General features: G+C 38.2%; 1 protein-coding gene across 1 annotated transcript; it reads right to left on the reverse strand.

The window, feature by feature from the left end:
• Positions 1–10,680: 10,680 nt before the first annotated feature.
• On the reverse strand, positions 10,681–11,641 carry LOC118579382 (taste receptor type 2 member 39-like). The gene is given in 2 exon segments (XM_036180589.1): positions 10,681–11,349; positions 11,351–11,641. Coding segments are annotated over 2 exon segments (960 nt in total).
• Positions 11,642–18,463: the final 6,822 nt, after the last annotated feature.

An 18,463-nucleotide genomic window follows, 5' to 3' on the forward strand; every position in this document is an offset into this window, starting at 1 on the left:
GTGTTTCTTTTACAAACTTGGCTGACCTTGTGTTTGGTTCATAGATGTTAGTAATTAAAATGTCTTCTTGGTGGATTTTTCCTTTGATGAGTATGTATTGTCCTTCCACATCTCTTTTGATTTGTTTTGTTTTGAAGTCTATTTTGTAAGATATTAAGATGGCTACCCCACCTTACTTCTTATGTCTATTTGCTTGGAATATCTTTTTCCATCCTTTTACTCTGAGGTGATGTCTGTCCTTGATGTTAAGGTATGTTTCTTAGATGCAGCAGAAAGATGGATCTTGGTTTTATATCCATTCTGTTAGTTTGTGTCTTTTTATTGGAGAATTGAGACCATTGATGTTGAGAGATATCAATGACCAATGTTTATTGCTTCCTTTTATTTTGGTTTTGTTGTTGTCTTTGTGGTGGTGATTGTGCTTGTGCTTGTGCGTGTGCGTGTGCGTGTGCGTGTGTGCGTGCGTGCGTGCGTGTGTGCGTGTGTGTGTGTGTGTGTGTGTGTGTGTGTGTGTGATTTGCTGGTCTTGGATTATTTATTGCTTGTATTTTCTTGGGTGTGGTTAACCTGTTTAGGTTGGAGCTTTCCTTCTAGCACATTCTTTAGAGCTGGATTTGTAGATAGAGATTGCTTAAATTTGGCTTTGTCATGGAATATCTTATTTTCTACATCTATTGTAATTGGATGTTTTGCTGGGCATATTAATCTGGGCTGGCATCTATGGTCTTTTAGAGTCACTAGAACATCTTTCCAGACCCTTGTGACTTTTAGAGTCTTCACTGAGAAGTCAGGTGTCATTCTAATAGGTCTGTTTTATATGACACTTGGTCTTTTCCCCTTTAATATTCTTTCTTTGCTCAGTACTTTCAGTGTTTTATTGTGTGCTGAGTGTACTTTCTTTTCTGGTCCAGTCTATTTGGTGTTCTGTATTCTTCTTGTATCTTGATTTTCTTCTATGATTTTATTGAAAGTATTTCTATGCCTTTGACTTGGCTTTATTATCTTTTCTCTATTCCCATTATTCTTAGATTTGATTTTTTCATAGTGTCTCAGATGTTTTGTGCCAGGAGTTTTTTAATTTAGCATTTTCTTTGACTGAAGCATCAATTTCTTCTATCGTGTCTTCAATGCTGAGACTTTTTTCTTCTATCCCTTATATTCTGTTGGTAGGCTTGCCTCTGAGGTTCCTGTTTGAGTTCTTAAATTTTTATTTCCAGATTTTCCTCAGTTTGGGTTTTCCTTATTGATTCTACTTCCACTTCCAGGTATTGAACTGTTTTATTCATTTTGCCCCACTGTTTATGTTTTCATAAGTTTCTTTAAGGGGTTTATTAATTTCCTCTTTAAGAACCTCTGTTATACCCTTAAAGGCTATTTTCAGGTCTTTTTCTTGTGCTTCAGCTATTTTTCACTTCTCAGGGTCTGCTATGACAGGGTGCTGGGATCTTGTGGAATATTTTCCTGGCTGTTCTTATTTATTTATTTATTATTTTGTTTATTTGGAGCTGAGGACTAAACCTAGGGGTCCTGGCTGTTCTTGATTGTTTTTTTGTATCTGGGTTTGGGAGGATTGTAATGTTAGGTGCCAATATCTGGTCTTGTCTTTATTTTGTTTGTTGGTTTCTGTTGCCCTATCTGGTTCTTAGGAGAGTATGGTGTAGTTGGAGACCTTCTCTCCAGCCCCACCCTGCCCCCCACCGCATGCGCCAAGCCCTGTTAGTCCAACAACCCATTTGTAAAATAAACACACAGACATTTATATTATTTAAACTGCTTGGCCATTAGCTCAGGCCTACCATTGTCTAGCTCTTACTCTTATATTTAGCCCATTTCTATTAATCTATACTTTGCCACGTGGCTTGTGGTTTACTGGTGTCTTTACATGTCGCTTCTCATGGTGGTGGCTGGCAGTCCCCCCAGCCTTCCACTTCCCATAATTCTCCTCCTTCTTGTCCTGGCTACTGGCCAATCAGCACTTTATTTATTTTAACCAATCAGATCAACACATTTGACATACAGAACATCCCACAGCACTTCCCCTTTTCTTTTTTTCAAAAAGCAAGGTTTTAACTTTTATATAATAAATAATAAAATTTCAGATAACAAGCAAGAATTACAGTTATAATATTAAAGAAGATATCCTATCTAGCTTATATTTGTGAGTCTAAAGTTTTATATCTAACTTATCTTTTATCATAACTGAGGAAATTATAACTATCTAGTCTTCAACCACATCAAAGACCCCAGAAGGATATAATATTACCTAAGGACTGGGAGAAGGATGCAAGCAACTTTTAGGAGTCTTGCAGGGAAGACAGAGACTGCTGGCAACCTGGACAGTCACCTAATGTTCCTTTGTAAAGTTGGGGCATGTGTCTTCAGCCCACAGGGCTAGAGTCTCTCAGTCATTTCTCTCAGTGTCCTATAGAATGTCTGGCAGTTTCCTCTGTGAAGCAGGAACCCGAAGGACCATTTTGTCAAGCAAAGTTTAGTGGTCACCTTTCTATGGGTCCTGCATGTCCAGTTGATCAAGCAGTCCAGGCAAGAACAGCTTCCTGCCCAAATGGCTATTTTTGCCAAGGTGAAGATAAACTCCATATGAAGTGTCTTCAATGCCCACCCTCCTCTCTGAAGTAATTCGGTGTTGCCAGGAGCAGACATGTCTCACTGTCCAGAAAGTCTAAATTTTAAAAATATTTTAAATGCCATATTCTGAAGGTCCTTGAAGTATTTGAAGATTACCTATCCATCTGAAATATCTCTATGTATACCTAGAAGACTTAACTAACATGGCTATGAGTATAATTATCATAGATGATTAATTATTAATCTATTTTTAATTATCCATTACAATTTTAAATGAGCTATACAAACATAATACCTTAAACAAGAGTACAAATATACACACAGTATAACAAAATTAACTTTAAGTTTGTATCAATAAACTAAAATCTATACCAATGTAAAACATTTTAAATAAGTTGTTGCTCTTTAGAAGTAAGTTCCTTAATCTACCCTTTCTTCCTATTATATCTATATCATATCCCCCTTTATTCTTTAGAAAGAGAGCACATTTATAATCAACTGAGAGAATATTTGGCTTCTAAGACATTTCCATTTGGAAGTTTGTCTTGGCACAAAATGGCCTACTGGGCAAAGAACTGCCCTTGCCTCAACTGCTGACAGTACAAATGCTGTCCTTTCTGGACAAGCAGGATATGAGGAAAGTGACCACTGTACTTTGCCAAGACAAGGTAAGATGGTCTTTCAGAATTCCTGCTTCTGAAAATGGTCTGTCAGATACTCTAGGCCTGTAGCCAATTTGAATGGACCAACAATGCTGAGAAACATTAGGTGACTGTCCAGGCTACCAGCTGTCTCTATCTACTCTTTCAAGACTCCCGAAAGTTGCTTGTGTCCTTCTCAGGTATTATTATATTCCTTCTCAGGTCTTTGATGAGGTTGAAGACTAGCAGTTATAGTTATAACTTTATATATATATAAAATCTTAGATAGACTATATTAAGTATTAGACTCAGGTTCTTTAGGATAGGATACCTTTTGGAAATGATCTTTGTAACATGCCACCTACCCACGCTCTAGACTTCCCTGGATTTTAGTATGTGTTTTTTGCTTGATATTGTTTGCATTTATTGTAATTCCAACTTACCTAGGTCATTATCCCTCATTACTCCTGGACAATATTTGATAACCATTTCTTTGTATATAGTCTTGTATTAGGTTAGAACCTTCTTATTTAGACAAAAGGGGGAGATGTAGTGGGCAGCCATCCCAGCCTTGGCCTGGAAGTTCCAACCCCCATTGAGGCTTCGGTAATGGTCACGCCCACAAGGCGGGGCTGAGGGAGGAAGCTGAGACCCAGGATCAAGAGGAGAGGCCTCTCTTGGTTCTGGGACCCTGGACGCTGAAAGTAGACCGAGAGAGTTCTCCAGAGAACACTGCCGGACTGTGCCATACCTTTCCCAGACCCTGCAACCTATCCCTTCATTTGTAAGTTACCCCGCAAAATAAACCTCCCTTTTAACTATGTGGTGTATCCTTAATAATTTCACCAATAGTGTGGTGTCTGTGTGTTTCCCCATAGGAAATTACTATGGACTCTTGATATATATATATGGGCATTAGGGGTTCCAGGTGAAATGTGTATCTAGGTATTGGGGGCTAACACGAGAATGGGGAGTTGTTCCACAGAAGGCTGGAAAGCTGGGTGTCCCACCAGGATCATGGCCCTGCAATTTAACATTTTTACCAGAATTATATGGCAACCCTTTTCCTGGGGATTGGGGCAGAGAATGAGGAGAGGCTTTAGTAAGTGGTCTGCTGCAGAGCTGGGGTGAGAATGCAGGACTGGCCTTGGAGGAATAGGGAGAGGTGAGGATCTACAGTTTGTCTACATCCCCCCCCCCCCCCCCCCCCCGCCTCCCCGGTCAGAGTGTCCTGTGGGTTCCCAGGGAGTACTTTCTGGTGTTGACAAGAAAGTTTGGAGGTGAAGATCTGTGTGATCCCCTGGACATAGAGGCAGAGAAGAATGGGTGACTTCAGCAGATGTTCTGCTACAGAGCTGGGCATGAGACTTGAGGCATGGTGGGGGAATGTAGATATCTACTGTTTGCCTACTTGCTTCCCTGGATAGAATGGCCTGAAGGTTCCCAGGGAGTGCCTGCTGGAGTTGGGGTTTGGATAAGGCAATGAGTCAGGTGAAAATGTTTGGAGTCAAAGCTCTGTGTGATTCACTGGAGAAGGGATGGGGCTGTGCAGCAAGTGGGCACTGCAAAGCAGGGGATGAAACTGGAGAATTGAATTTAGGGGAGCCGAGGGAGAGGTGAAGATCTTCAGATGGCTTTGTTGGATAGAACTGTTCAAATTTTATATTAGAATGGTGTCTTTTAGGTTCATTCCATGTTGTCATAGATGGCAGGATCCCCTTTTATTAAAGTTCTGAGCAACCAGTCTGTTGTTCTTCATCATGGCCCTGCAATTTACATTTTTACCAGAATTATATGGCAATCCTTTTCTCCATACCTTACTAATATTTTTTTAAAAGTCAACTTAACAAATGATAACTTACTGAAATTTTGATTTGCATTTCCATGATGATCAGTAGTCATGAGTACCTTTACATATGCCTGAAGGCTGTCTATGTGTCTTCTTTGGAGAAATGTATATTTAATATTTTGTTTATTTTCAGTTTTGTTTTTGCTATTGAATCATTTGACTTCTTTGTATATTTTATATGTTAATTACTTATCAAATGTATGGCTTGTAAATATTTTCTCACATTCACATGGATTGTTTTCTTTAATGCTTTTGCTAATGTGGAAGATTCTAGCTGATGTGGTACTATTTACGTTTTTTTTTTCACTTTTGCTGCCTGTAGTTTTGATATGCTATCTCAGAAATCATTACTAAGACTACTGTTAAGATTTTTTTCATGTTGTATTGTAGATTGTATGTATTTAAGGCTTTAAATTTTATATTTGTCTTTGATCAATTCTGAGTTTACTTTTAAATGTATGGTGTAAAATATGGGTCCAGTTTCATTTATTCCCAGTGGATATGTAGCTTCTCAGCACCATTTACTGAAGAGATTAGCCTTGGTCTGTTATATATTTTTGTCCTTGTAATCAAAGGTCAGTTTACTATAAATGTGTGGGTAGACTTCTGGGATCTCCAGTCTATTTCATTGGCCACTATTGTGATCTTAATATCATTCTCCTTTGGTTACTGTGACTTTGTAATAAAGTCTTGACATCATGAAATATGCTACTTTCTGTTTTGTTCTTGCTAATATTGCTTTGACTATTGTGGATTTCCCATGGTACCATATGGATTTAGGATTCCTTTCCTTTTTCTTTTTTTCTGACCTGATTTTATTCTGTAACCCAGTCTAAGAACTGGGAACTCATACTCCCGCTTTAGCTTCTAAATGCTAGGATCGCAGGAGTGCACCACCGTACCCAGCTTTACTTTCTATTTCTCTAAAAATGCTATTGGTATTTTGATACGAATGATATTGAACCTGTAGATTACTTTGAATAATGTGGGCATTTGGACAAAATTAATTCTTTCAGTACAAGAGCACAGGTAACTTTTTCATTGTTTGTGTATTTTTTAAATTATGTCATTAGAGTTCCAAAGAAGAAATAAAAAAAAAAAATCAGAAAATATCTTTAAACAAATGTAAGCAAACCCACAACAATAGTGGAGAAGGGGAGTTATCCATGGAAGAGATGAAGCAAAATTATCTTCACTTGTGAATGACATGGATGGACACCTAAAGGTGTTATGAGATGTGTTAGAACTAATAAGCAAGTTCAACATACAAAATTCAGTAGCATCTGTTTACACCAACAATAAACTACTCGAAAAAGAATTAAAAAATAGATCTAACTACAGATGGATCAAAAGTAATAAAATACTTAGGAATAAACTTAAAGAGTTGGAAATTCTTTGTACTGAAACTATGAAAATGTATTTGATTCTTATCTTGGAGTCAGTCGGCTTTGATCCAGGATTGGGATATGTAACACAGGAGTGACAACTCTCAGCTGGCTTTGCTGCTCTGTGTCCAGCTCCTCAGGCTGTGATATATGATGCTGATGTCTGCCTGAGAATGATGCCCTCAGAAAAGGCTTTGTAGAGAATGTCTTCAAATTTTCTCAGAATCCAGCATATTATTCAAAGTCTGTTTTGTTAAGATATGAAGAAGTGTGCCATCATTTTGAATAGAAAATTCTTTATTTCTTTAAAGCACAAAACCTTCAGTGGGGATCAAATGAACAACAACAGTGCTTATTTAACATCCATTTGGAAAACTTCCTTCCTTCCTGGAAGTCCACTAAAGAGTCAATAGAAAAGTCTCACAACTTGTTGGTGCCTGTCAGGAACATGGGCTGACATAGCCCAGGGATCCCCTGTTGGGTGATGCTCATGTTTACGAATTATCCTAGTATTGGTTCAGGAGATGGAGTGGGAACTTCATGTTTTTCCTTAAAGAATGACCTACTTCTTGTGGTATTTTCCATTCCAAGCCATGAAGCATCTATGCTTACTAAAGAGTCCCAGGGTTGCTCTTTTGTTTGTTCTGTATTTATCTCCTTTTAGAGGCCCAGAAACACCAAAGTTCGTAAAATGAAGTTTGTAGGAAGAGTCATGGCATTACCCTGAAAAGAAAAAAGCAGCAGTGTCTTTATTTCACATAATTCTTTGCAGATAGAAATAGACAGTGGGGTATTTTCTGTCTGCTGAATTTGTCTTGGGTCAAGATCTGGAGATTGGTGACTCAGCATCATTTGCTGCTCCTGATACAAAACACTCAAAATGGCTACCTCATGTCAATCACTTACCATGTACACATTATCTCATTTTTTGTTATAAACTTTCTATGAGATATTTATTATGAACCCTTTAATTTTATAATTAAGGGAACTAAATTTGAGGATGACAATTACCATTTGCTAAAGTGACCAAGACTTTTGACTTGAACTACTTTGTCAGTATTCCTACTAATTCTCTTCCTGTAAACACTATACTCTTCACTTTTATTGCTATTTTGTTTCTGTATTTTTATTATTCAATTTCTTTATCAGCCAATCCAATTTCTCCTTATACTCATCTCCACATGGTTATTTAAATGCAGCACCAGCTTTATTTTAGGATCAAGTAAAGAATTTCCTTTAGCTAATGACCAGCTGATGTATGAGGATGTAATTTTATTATATTTATAGAAACAAAAGAGACAGATTTTTAAGACTCTTACTAATGGTACAAATGAATTAGAAACATAACTTTTAGTATCTAGAAGACAAAGGTCTCAACCAAAGGTATATTCCTTAGCATTTTAGATGTACATATAAGTACCCATAAACTGACTTTTTCTAGTTAGGAACTTCAGTGCACACTCTTCAGTATGAAAAAATTTTATCTCAAGTTTGAAAATACAGGAAAACAAAACAAAACAATCCCTCAAAGCAAGCTTAAGCTGTAGCTGGAGTTTTCTCCAGCCCCACCCGGGCCCGCAGCCACTCAGACCCAAATAAATACACAGACGCTTATATTACTTACTAACTATATGGCTGTGGCAGGCTTCTTGCTATCTAGTTCTTATATCTTAAATTAACCCATTTCTATTAATCTATAAGTTGCCACGTGGCTTGTGGCTTATCAGGACTTTACTTCTTACTTCTCATGGCGGTGGCGGCTGGTATCATCTCCTGACTCAGCCTTCCATTTCCCAGAATTCTCCTCTCTGCTTATCCTGCCTATACTATACTTTCTGCCTGGCTATTGGCCAATCAGCATTTTATTTATCAACCAAATCAGAGCAACACCTTCACGGCATACAGAGCGATTGATATTCACAGCATTAAGCCAGATTACAAAAGCAAGCATATGGAGGTGGGAGATCAGAAAGATCAAAGAGAGAGACTCTTCTGCATTCAGTGCCATTCAATGCAGCAAGAAGCTTCCCTGGGATGACTGGGAACAGTATTGATCTACAGGTATACACAGGAGAGTTTATAAGGCACATGGCCATTTATGCATGCAACTGTAATGAAACTCAGTAGGTCATACTCACAGGACGTGAAAGTAGGAAGGTGGGCTTACTGGGAAGAAGGGTTGCAGCAAGTGAAGAGGGAGACTATGAGAGGTTAATGGGGTGAGAATGAGTATAATTCATAATTTACATGTATAAAACAATTAAAGAATTAAAATTGAAACAGAAAGAGGAATGTTTGGTAGCAAGACTGATGGAAATGCTTCTCTATATGCATTGAGGCTACATCCTGACAAGTTCATCATAAGGCAAAAGTATTGTAAGCTCAAAATGCATTCTATATCCCCAAAAACCCTCAGAAAGCTGAAGAATGGTTATCAGAGCCACTGTAAACTGGGTCTTTCTAGTGTCCATAGTCCAAAGGACTGCATTAAAAGTGGAAAGTAGAAATTAATTTTACAACTTCAAAATAGAGGGTCACATGTATATTGACTGGCAAACTTGAGACTTCATAGAGAGGTTAGTGAGAAATACATTACTGGGTGCTGTTTTGATTGTGGACCCCAAACTTAACATGTTGAAAATGACAGCCCAGCTGCAGCAGGAGGCTGGGATTTGGGATTAGTTGTAAGGAACTTGTATTTAAGCCTGAGGACCTGAGGACCTATATAAAAAGATGAGTGTGACAGCACACAGCGGTAATGTCACAACATCACTTTGAACTTCCCAGGCTGGAGACCCTAAGTCAAATGGTTCTGTTCATTATATATCTCACAGATAGTCGCATTCTGCAATAGCCTCACAGAAAGGACTTGGACATTGGGGTTTAACAGCACATGTAGTCTCTACTTGAGAAACACAAATTGCATAGTTCCAGCTAGCACACTGGGAGCTCTTGGAAAAGCACTGCTGCATATCTTACACTAATTTCTGAATAGACAGAAAAAATATCTTAGCTGTCCTGGTTTCTAAAATGGACTGAAGGTCCAACAATGACAGAAAGGCATAAAGCAGAGTATAAAGGTTTCATGTATTCCAGATACTCCATCTGATAAAGAAGTCATCGGCTAATAACTTTTGCCGCACTGTTCCAGAGTTTTACATAGAAATATAAATGCACTCCAAATATTTGTTTTGTGAAAGCAGAAATACAAATGGAGTAACAAAAGCCTCATTTTTTGTACTTAAGAACATAATAGGAATCCTTCCATCATATGCAGGTATCTCCTTTAAAAAAAAATGTAAACATAGGGCTTTTGAGATGGCTTACCACCTGCTGCTTGGCCTGATGACTTCAGTTTGATTCCCAGGATCCACTTGGTAGAAGGAGAGAACTGAGTCCTGTAAGTTGTTCTTTGACTTCCACATGCATGCCAGGGCATGTCTACATGCACACACCCATAATAAATGAATACAAAATTTGATTATTGTAGTTTGGATATGCAGGTTTTCTTATTAAGAGCAACACCACAGTGGGATTCTTCTTGTATGTGCTTCAATTTTCCAAAAATTTATAAAACCACATATCTAGAAAAAAAAGTTAGATAGTTTTTAGTTTGAGGGATGCTTTTTGTATTATCAACTTCAAGAGCTCTTTCCAAATTATTTACCTTGTTCTTTGAGGGGTGGACACAAATGCATTTCCAGATGTTGCTTAGAAAAGTCCTACATGGTTGAAAGGTATATGAAGAAGGCAAGAGAGGAGTGATCAGAAACTCAAGTTTTAGAAGTTTCTGCTTTGGTGTCTGTATCAACTCTGTGTACATCAGAATCACCTAGAGTACTCAGAAAAGCTTCTAAGTTAGAACACCAGGAATTCTTACTTGATTATTGCAAATAATCAATGCAAAGCTGGATTAGATAATGTTTTCAAGTTAGCCGTAGGGATTCCAAGGTGTAGAGGTGTCCAGTCACTGTCTTAGATAGAGACAGAGGGCTAGGGTAGATGTAGAGGGCTAAGGGCAGGAATATGTTAAACATCACCAAGATTGTGCCCACAAAGCATTAGAGAGTAATGATGTCCAATCCTACACAGAGACTTTGCATATGGTGAAGGGAATCAGGTTGGATTTGATGAAGAAAGCTGGAGAGGAAGGAGAGATCTAGGTAAGGGCAATGAGGGGCTGGTTGTCATGTTGTGTCATCCTCCTTGGGAGCTAATATCAGAATCTACTTTGTAAGTACTGGTGCGTTTGGGACTGAAGCCGCTTCCAGGCTCTTCTTAATCCAGGGTTGTTTTGAATCAGTAAAACTGAATGGCCAGCTGGGTAGGAAGGCAGGATGATTCTAAGCAAAATACTCCAGAAAAAACTGGCATTGACTATGTTGGACATGTACACAAACAGAGCAGCTGCATTCGAAATATAGAGAAAGAGAAAGCAGCTGGTTTCTTTGATGGCCCGTCTATGAGACTCGGTGCTGAGGTCTCTGGAGCCAGTGACACTGTTTCTCATGTTCAGAGTGTGTCTCCTGAGAGAGAAAATCAGCAGAGTGGCTGCTGCAATGTCCATGATCAGAGGAGGGAGGATCCCCAAACTGAATAAACAAGCAACACTGACCACATTGAACTCAATGAAGTACCTTTTTATTGTGAAGTTGAAGATGTTGAAACTTACAGAATTGTTGTTATATACAATGTAGGTGTCCTTGCAGAAGAACATGCTGGAGCTGAATGAAATAAACACCGAGAGCCACAGAAGCCAGGGCATTAATTCAGAAATTCTCCATTTTAGCTTGAGGAAGAGGGGGTAAGAAAAATTGGCAATCTTCACAAAGTGGAAGAAGCTAAGCAAAGCAGCGAGCCAGAGGCCACAATAATTAAAGAATACGAAAACTTACTCTGGAGATACTATAGGAAACACTGCTGAAAAAAAAACCTTTGAATGTGGAGAAGGTTGTTTCTACCAAGACGATGGTTTGGAAGCCTATTCTGGATATACTCAGGAGAAGCAGAATCCTAGTATTTATGGAAATTGCCTTTTTCTGAGCCCAAGAGACCACATTCACAACCATGATGATTCCATTTGCAATGATACCAATGATGCACTCTGTGGCTATAACTGTCAAAATTAAAATGGCAAATGGTGGCACATCGTGTTCCCAGTAGTTGATGGGTTGAGCCATTCTGGGTGGTTCCTCCTTGGAGCCTGAAGGGAAATGTGTCTCTGATATTCAACAAGCAGGTCCTTGTCAGCTCCTATGATTTATGTCATAGGAGGAAGAAGCTCATATACGATTTCCAAACACACTCAATTTGTTTATCCAAGAATTCTTACTTGTAAATATGGAGATGCAAATGATGGAATTATTTGGTTTCAGTCCTTTCCCTAGATCTGGACATGTTTATGTTAGTTTAGTCAAGACTCCCAGGGAAGCACTTTTTGTATGACTTCAACATTTCAACATCGTAAACCACTAACATGGTATTGAGAACCATGCTTTTTTTTTTTTTTTTTGTTATTTGAGACAGGGTTTCTTTTGTGTAGCTTTGGCTCCTTTCCTGGAACTCACAGAGATCCACCTGCCTCTGTCTCTCAAGTGCTGGGATTATCTTGGAGAGAACCATGCTTTTGACAGCTTCAGTTTAAATATTTAATATAGTATACCAAGTCACCAAGTCACTATTTAATGAGTTTTCACTTGTGAATTCAGGGAAGTCAGGATTAAAGATCTCTATGTGAATATACAGAGATAGTTTGAAGTGACTGAATTTATTAAAATTCAAGACATATGTATACATGTGTATATGTATTTATAGTATTTTGAATACAGACTTCAAATTTTGTGCTAGGTAATATCCAAACAATAAACATGTATACCTACACGCGCGTGCGCGCGCGCGCGCGCGCGCACACACACACACACACACACACACACACACACACACACGCACACACGCATATACACCACCATACTTAAACATTGTTCATTTCTATTATATCTATTTTTTAGACAAGAAAATTGAGTCATGCAGAGATTTAAAAACCTGTCCAAAGCACACAGCTTAAGAATAAGAGATTTGGTATTCAAATCAAAGTTACTTGACCCCACAGCTCATTAAAAAAAAATATTTTGTAATTTCATATGAGTACAATATTTACATAATTTCCTGACTCCAAATTCTCCCATGTGTTCTACACCCTCTTAAATTTGTGACCTCTTCTTTATCAGAGAACACGTACATGCACACACACACACACACACACACACACACACACACACACACACACACACATACACCTTACCAAGTCCATTTAATGTTGTTCTTATGTACCCGTGCTTAGGGCTGACCAGTTGAAAGTGATTAACCTGGATAACATATCAGGAGGCTCATCTCCATAGAAACCTCTCAGCAGCCATTTGTTGTTTATAACTTTTTATCTAGGGATGGTACCCTGTGAAATTTTCCCTTCTGTATTGTCATGTTAACTGTATTGTCATGTCTTTATACAGCTCTTCTTCTTCTCCTTTCTCCTTCTCCTCTTCATCCTCCTCCTCTTCTTTTTGGTATTTCAAGACAGGACCCTGGCTGTCTTGGATATTACTCTGTACACTAGGCTGGCCTTGGACTCAGATCTGCCGGCCTCTGCCTCCTTAGTGTGGAGATTAAAGTTGTGCACTGCCATGCTGAGCTTCATTATGCTGTCTTGTTTAGGCTGCCATATTGAAGTTTCATGGGTGAAGGTTTCCTGTAAGGCACTATCTCCCAGCAAGTAAGTACCCAGACCCTCTGACTCAATCTCTACTCACCCTCTGAGATGATCCCTGAACCATAGGTATAGGGGCCATGATGTAGATGTACTAGTTGAGGCCCACACCTACCAGAGCCACATTCTTGCTCACTGTGCAGACTCTTGTGTGTGGCAGAGGTTTGGTGGATATTTGATTCAACTGTGCCATTTCTGGTAGTCTTTTATGATATCCTAACCACTTAAAAGGAGTCATTAGAAGAAGACACCTTTGTGTTTGTGAGAACGTTAAAATCTTGATAGACCCCTCAATTTTGAAAAGTACTTGTTTGCTTTTTTTAAAGTTAAGGTTAACACTTTTCCTTGTTTCTTTCAAGAAGGCACTACTTTTTGAATGAGTTCTCAATTATCTTGAGAATATTTATTTCTCTGTGTTCCATGTGTGTGCGGCTTCCCATGGAGAACAAAAGAGTGGGCCGAATGGCCTGGTACTGTAGTTATAGATGGTTGTGATCCAACGGACATGTGTCCATGGAGCCAACCGTGGGTTCACTGGAGAAGCAGTAGCACTCTTGACCTTGGAGTCATCTCTCCAGCCTCAAGGCAGAACTTTCCTTATGGAATAAGTTACTGAGGTAACTCATTTCTTCAATTATACACGATTGATTACACACATATACACACTCCTTCCGTTTTGTACAAAACAGTATCAAAAAAGACTTGAGGTGAAAGGTCCATAGCTACTTTACAAAGCAGGCTAATAAACTTAGTGTGAAAGAATAACCATATTCATTGAAATTTAGGATATTAAAATGAAAATAGATGGAAATGAATCAGGAGAGTTGTTTCTGAGTCTAACATGGAAGCACAAGGTCATACAGCAATAGACAGATTGTGTGTTCAAAGTGAGTCAACTTTTTGTCAGTGTGTGTTACCCTTAATATTGATAAGAAAGTAATTATAATGAGGAAATTAGTGGGTGACAGGCCTACAAAAATCTTTGTAAGATTTGAGTTTTTCATTACTCAAGGCTTTTTTTTTTTTTTTTTTTTTTTTGAAATGGCAAAAACTTATGAAGGCTTTTTAGTTTGATTGTTTTATATGTTTGTCATACTTAAACCTTCGTTATTAAAATTTTTTTTTTTCTTGAGACAGGATCTCTCTACATATAGCCTTGACTGTCCTGGAGCTCACTTGGCTGGCCGTTACCTCACAGTGAGCCTGCCTCTGCTTCCTGAGTGCTGGGATTCCAAGCCAGTGACACTCTGCCTGCTCTTTTCCTTCATTTTTATATATGTGTGGCTGTTCTGCCTGCATGTGCACATAGTGCCCCTGGACCCACTGGAACTGGAGTTACTGAGCTGCCATATGGGTGCTGAAAATCAAGCCTGTGTCCTCTGGAAGAGCATCAAGTGCTTTTAACCTCTGAGCCATCTCTCCATTAAAGCTCTGTTCTGAGGCTCGGATTGCCTCCCTCTGCACTCTGGTGGTTTCTGTCCTCTACACACGTGGACTCCTCAGTGGCTTTCTCTTTTGTCCACTGATCCTGACTTCCAAGGGAGGGTAAGTGGTCATGATCTCTCAATCCAAGGCTTCCCTCATTGTTTTCTTCATCTTCCTCTTATGTCATTCTTGGTTACTAGCCCAATGCCCATATCTAGAATGCAGGGTATAGATACTTGATGGGTCAATAAATGCCCCCTAATGACCTTCTACTCATGGACATGAGAAGAAGCAATACTTACATCTTCCTTCCAGACTAAAATGTTTGTAGGTCTTTAGCGTAAGTTCAGTGTGGGAAAAGGAACACTAAGGTGGAGAGAGGACAAAATACATTTTGTATTGCTCTTAGCTTCAGATTCAAGATGGTGGCATCTGAATACAATTTCTTTGTAAGCTATTACTATTTGGTTGAGAATGCAAGTACATTGGATAAATTGGAAAATAGATAATTGAGGAGAAGATACTAGAAAATACTAGAAATATCTTTTAGAATTATATTTTTAGAAAGATATTAATAAACTCAATTTGTCTCAGTTTTATTTAGATTTTGCATTTATATATTCAGTGAGATTTATTTATCTTTATCATTTTTTATTTTTTCTTCGAAAATGCACACAGACATAATGTGTCTTGATATAGCCACCCCTACTCCTCCCTTTCCCCCTTCATCTAGGCTCCTGTGAAGTTTCTTGTGTTGTAATTTTTGTGAAATTATAATAATTCATAAAATTCATTGAGTACCTTTCTTGTGATTCTCTGAAGTTGTTCAATTTTTAGAAAGGAATCTATTTTCCTTGAATATTCTGTAAACTTTGCACAGGTAATTGTATGTTCTTTTCCTTTTAGATAGTTGGTGAGACACAGGAGATGTTTGATATAAATTAAATTTCTTTAATAATGATTTGCTATATTAGCTTGTCATTTTTTGAGCAATCATTTAAATTATTTACGTTTTACAGAAAAAAATCTTATTTCATACAGAGTTTCAACTCTCTTTGGCAGAAAATTTCTCATATGAGTTTGGAATAAATTACTGCTAGAGCTGTAGCTACTGTGAGCTTTTGTTTCCTGATATTGTTTATTCAGTGTGTCTTTCCCCTTTGTTTTCTAATTCGACTTTTGTGCAGTATCTAGATTGCTTCCAGGTTCTGGCTATTATGAATAATGCTGCTATGAACAGAGTTGAGCAAGTGTCTTTGTGGTATGATTGAGCATCCCTTGGGTATACACCCAAGAGTGAGTGGTATCATTGGATATTGAGGTAGATTGATTCCCAATTTTCTGAGAAACTGCCATACTGATTTCCAAAGTGGCTGGACAAGTTTGCACTCCTACCAACAGTGGAGGAGTGTTTCCCTTGCTCTGCATCCTCTCCAACATAAGCTGTCCTCAGTGTTTTTGATCTTAGCCATTCTGACAGGTGTAAGATGGTATCTCAGAGTTGTTTTGATTTGCATTTCCCTGATGACTAGGGATACTGAGCAATTCCTTAAATGTCTTTTCGCCATTTGGGATTCTTCTGTTGAGAATTCTCTGTGTAGATCTGTAGCCCATCTCTTAATTGGATTGTTTGGTATTTTGATGTCTAATTTCTTAAGTTCTTTATATATTTTGGAGATCAGCCCTCTGTCAGATGTGGGATTGGTGAAAATCTTTTCCCATTCTGTAGGCTTTACTTTGTCCTTTACCTTACAGAAGTTTCTCAGTTTCAGGAGGTCCCATTTACTAATTGTTGTTCTCAGTGTCTGGGCTACTGGTGTTATATTTAGGAAGTGGTCTCCTGTGCTAGTGCATTCTAGGCTACTTTCTTTCTCCTCTATCAGGTTCAGTGTAGCTGGATTTATGTTGAGGTCTTTAATTCACTTGGACTTGAGTTTTGTGCATGGTGACAGACATGGATCTATTTGTAATCTTCTACATGTTGACATCCAGTTATGCAAGCACCATTTGTTGAAGATGCTTTCTTTTTTTCAATGTACAGTTTTGGCTTCTTTGTCAAAAATCAGGTATTTGTAGGTGTATGGATTAATATGAGGATCTTCAGTTTGATTCCATTGGCTCACATGTTGGTTTTTATGCCAATACCAAGCTGTTTTTATTACTATAACTTTGTAGTAGAGCTTGAGGTCAGGGATGGTGATGCCTCCAGAAGTTGCTTGATTGTAAAGGATTTTTTTAGATATTCTAGGTTTTCTGTTTTTTCATATGATGTTGAGAATTGTTCTTTTGAAGTCTTTGAAGAATTATGTTGGGATTTTGATGGGGGATTGCATTGAATCTGTAGACTGCTTTTGATAAGATTGTCATTTTTATTATGTTGGTTCTACCTATCCATGAGCATGGGAGATGTTTCCATTTTCTGATATCTTCTTCAATTTCTTTCTTCAAGGACTTAAAGTTCTTGTCATCCAGGTCTTTCATTTGTTTAGTTAGAGTTACCCCGAGGTATTTTATATCATTTGTGGCTACTTTAAAGGGTGATGTTTCTCTGATTTCTTTCTTGGTCCATTTATCATTCGTGTATAGGAGAGCTATTGATTTTTTAAAGTTAATCTTGTGTCCTGCCACATTACTGAACGTTTTTATCCATTGTAGGAGTTCCCTGGTAGACTCTTTAGGATCACTTATGTAGACTATCATATCATCTGCAAATAGAAAGTTTGACTTCTTCCTTTCCAATTTGTATCCTCATGATCTCCTTTTGTTGTCTTATTGCTCTAGCCAGAACTTTGAGTACTGTATTGAAAAGATATGGGGAGAGTAGACAGACTTTTCTTGTTCCTGATTTTAGTGGAAACACTTTGAGTTTCTCTCCATTTAATTTGATGTTGACTGTTGGCTTGCTGTAAATTGCCTTTCTTATGTTTATGTATGTTTCTTGTATTCCTGATCTCTCTAAGACCTTTATCATGAAGGAGTGGTGGGTTTTGTTGAAGGATTTTTCAGCATCTAATGAGATGACCATGTGTTTTTTTTTCTTTTAGTTTTGTTTATATGATGGATTATATTGATAGATTTTTGTATGTTGAATCATCCCTACATCTCTGGGATGAAGCCTACATGATCATGGTGGATGATTTTTTTTTTTTGATGTGGAGAACTTGTTATTATTAAAAAATATAAGAAATATAAATATACTCATTTACTCTAAGTCATATACACTTACCACCTGTAAAATTAGCTGTGCATACTTCTTTTGTAATTTGTTTACAACTGCTTTGCCAATTCCTTTGTTATTTCCCTTTCAGATTTTTTGAATAAACTAAAAACAGTTGCTTATTCATTCACTTATATGAGCATACAGTCCATGTCAGGTACTCACACTGGCTATAGAAAGAAAACATGCATGCTGTCCCTAAGAAACACTAACAATAACTTTGATAGCTGCATGGGCTGTTTCTTCTTGGTGGTGTAGGATCTGCTGTGTGTTGAGTAGGTCTTTGTTTTAGCCTCTGTCTTCACTGATCCAGCTGACTAATGCCTGGGGGTGGGGTGGGGTGCTCGACTAAGAGATCAAGGTTACTGTCTAGTCAGAGTGTCCAGAGGCCAGCCTCACTCTGGTCGTAGATCAGCTAAGGCCAGTGATCACATCAAGGCTGGGTGAGGCCACTCAGTAGAAAAAGGACCCGACAAATAGGCAAAAGAGTTATAGCCGCCCCCACTCATGCTCTTTAATTTTGTTATAGTAAAGCCTTCTAGTTTTCCTAAGAGAGGAAACTATTTTCATTCATTCCAGAGACAAAAATGGTAACTG

Source organism: Onychomys torridus, chromosome 3 (genome assembly GCF_903995425.1).
Source record: "Onychomys torridus chromosome 3, mOncTor1.1, whole genome shotgun sequence".
NCBI classification, from domain to species: domain Eukaryota; kingdom Metazoa; phylum Chordata; class Mammalia; order Rodentia; family Cricetidae; genus Onychomys; species Onychomys torridus.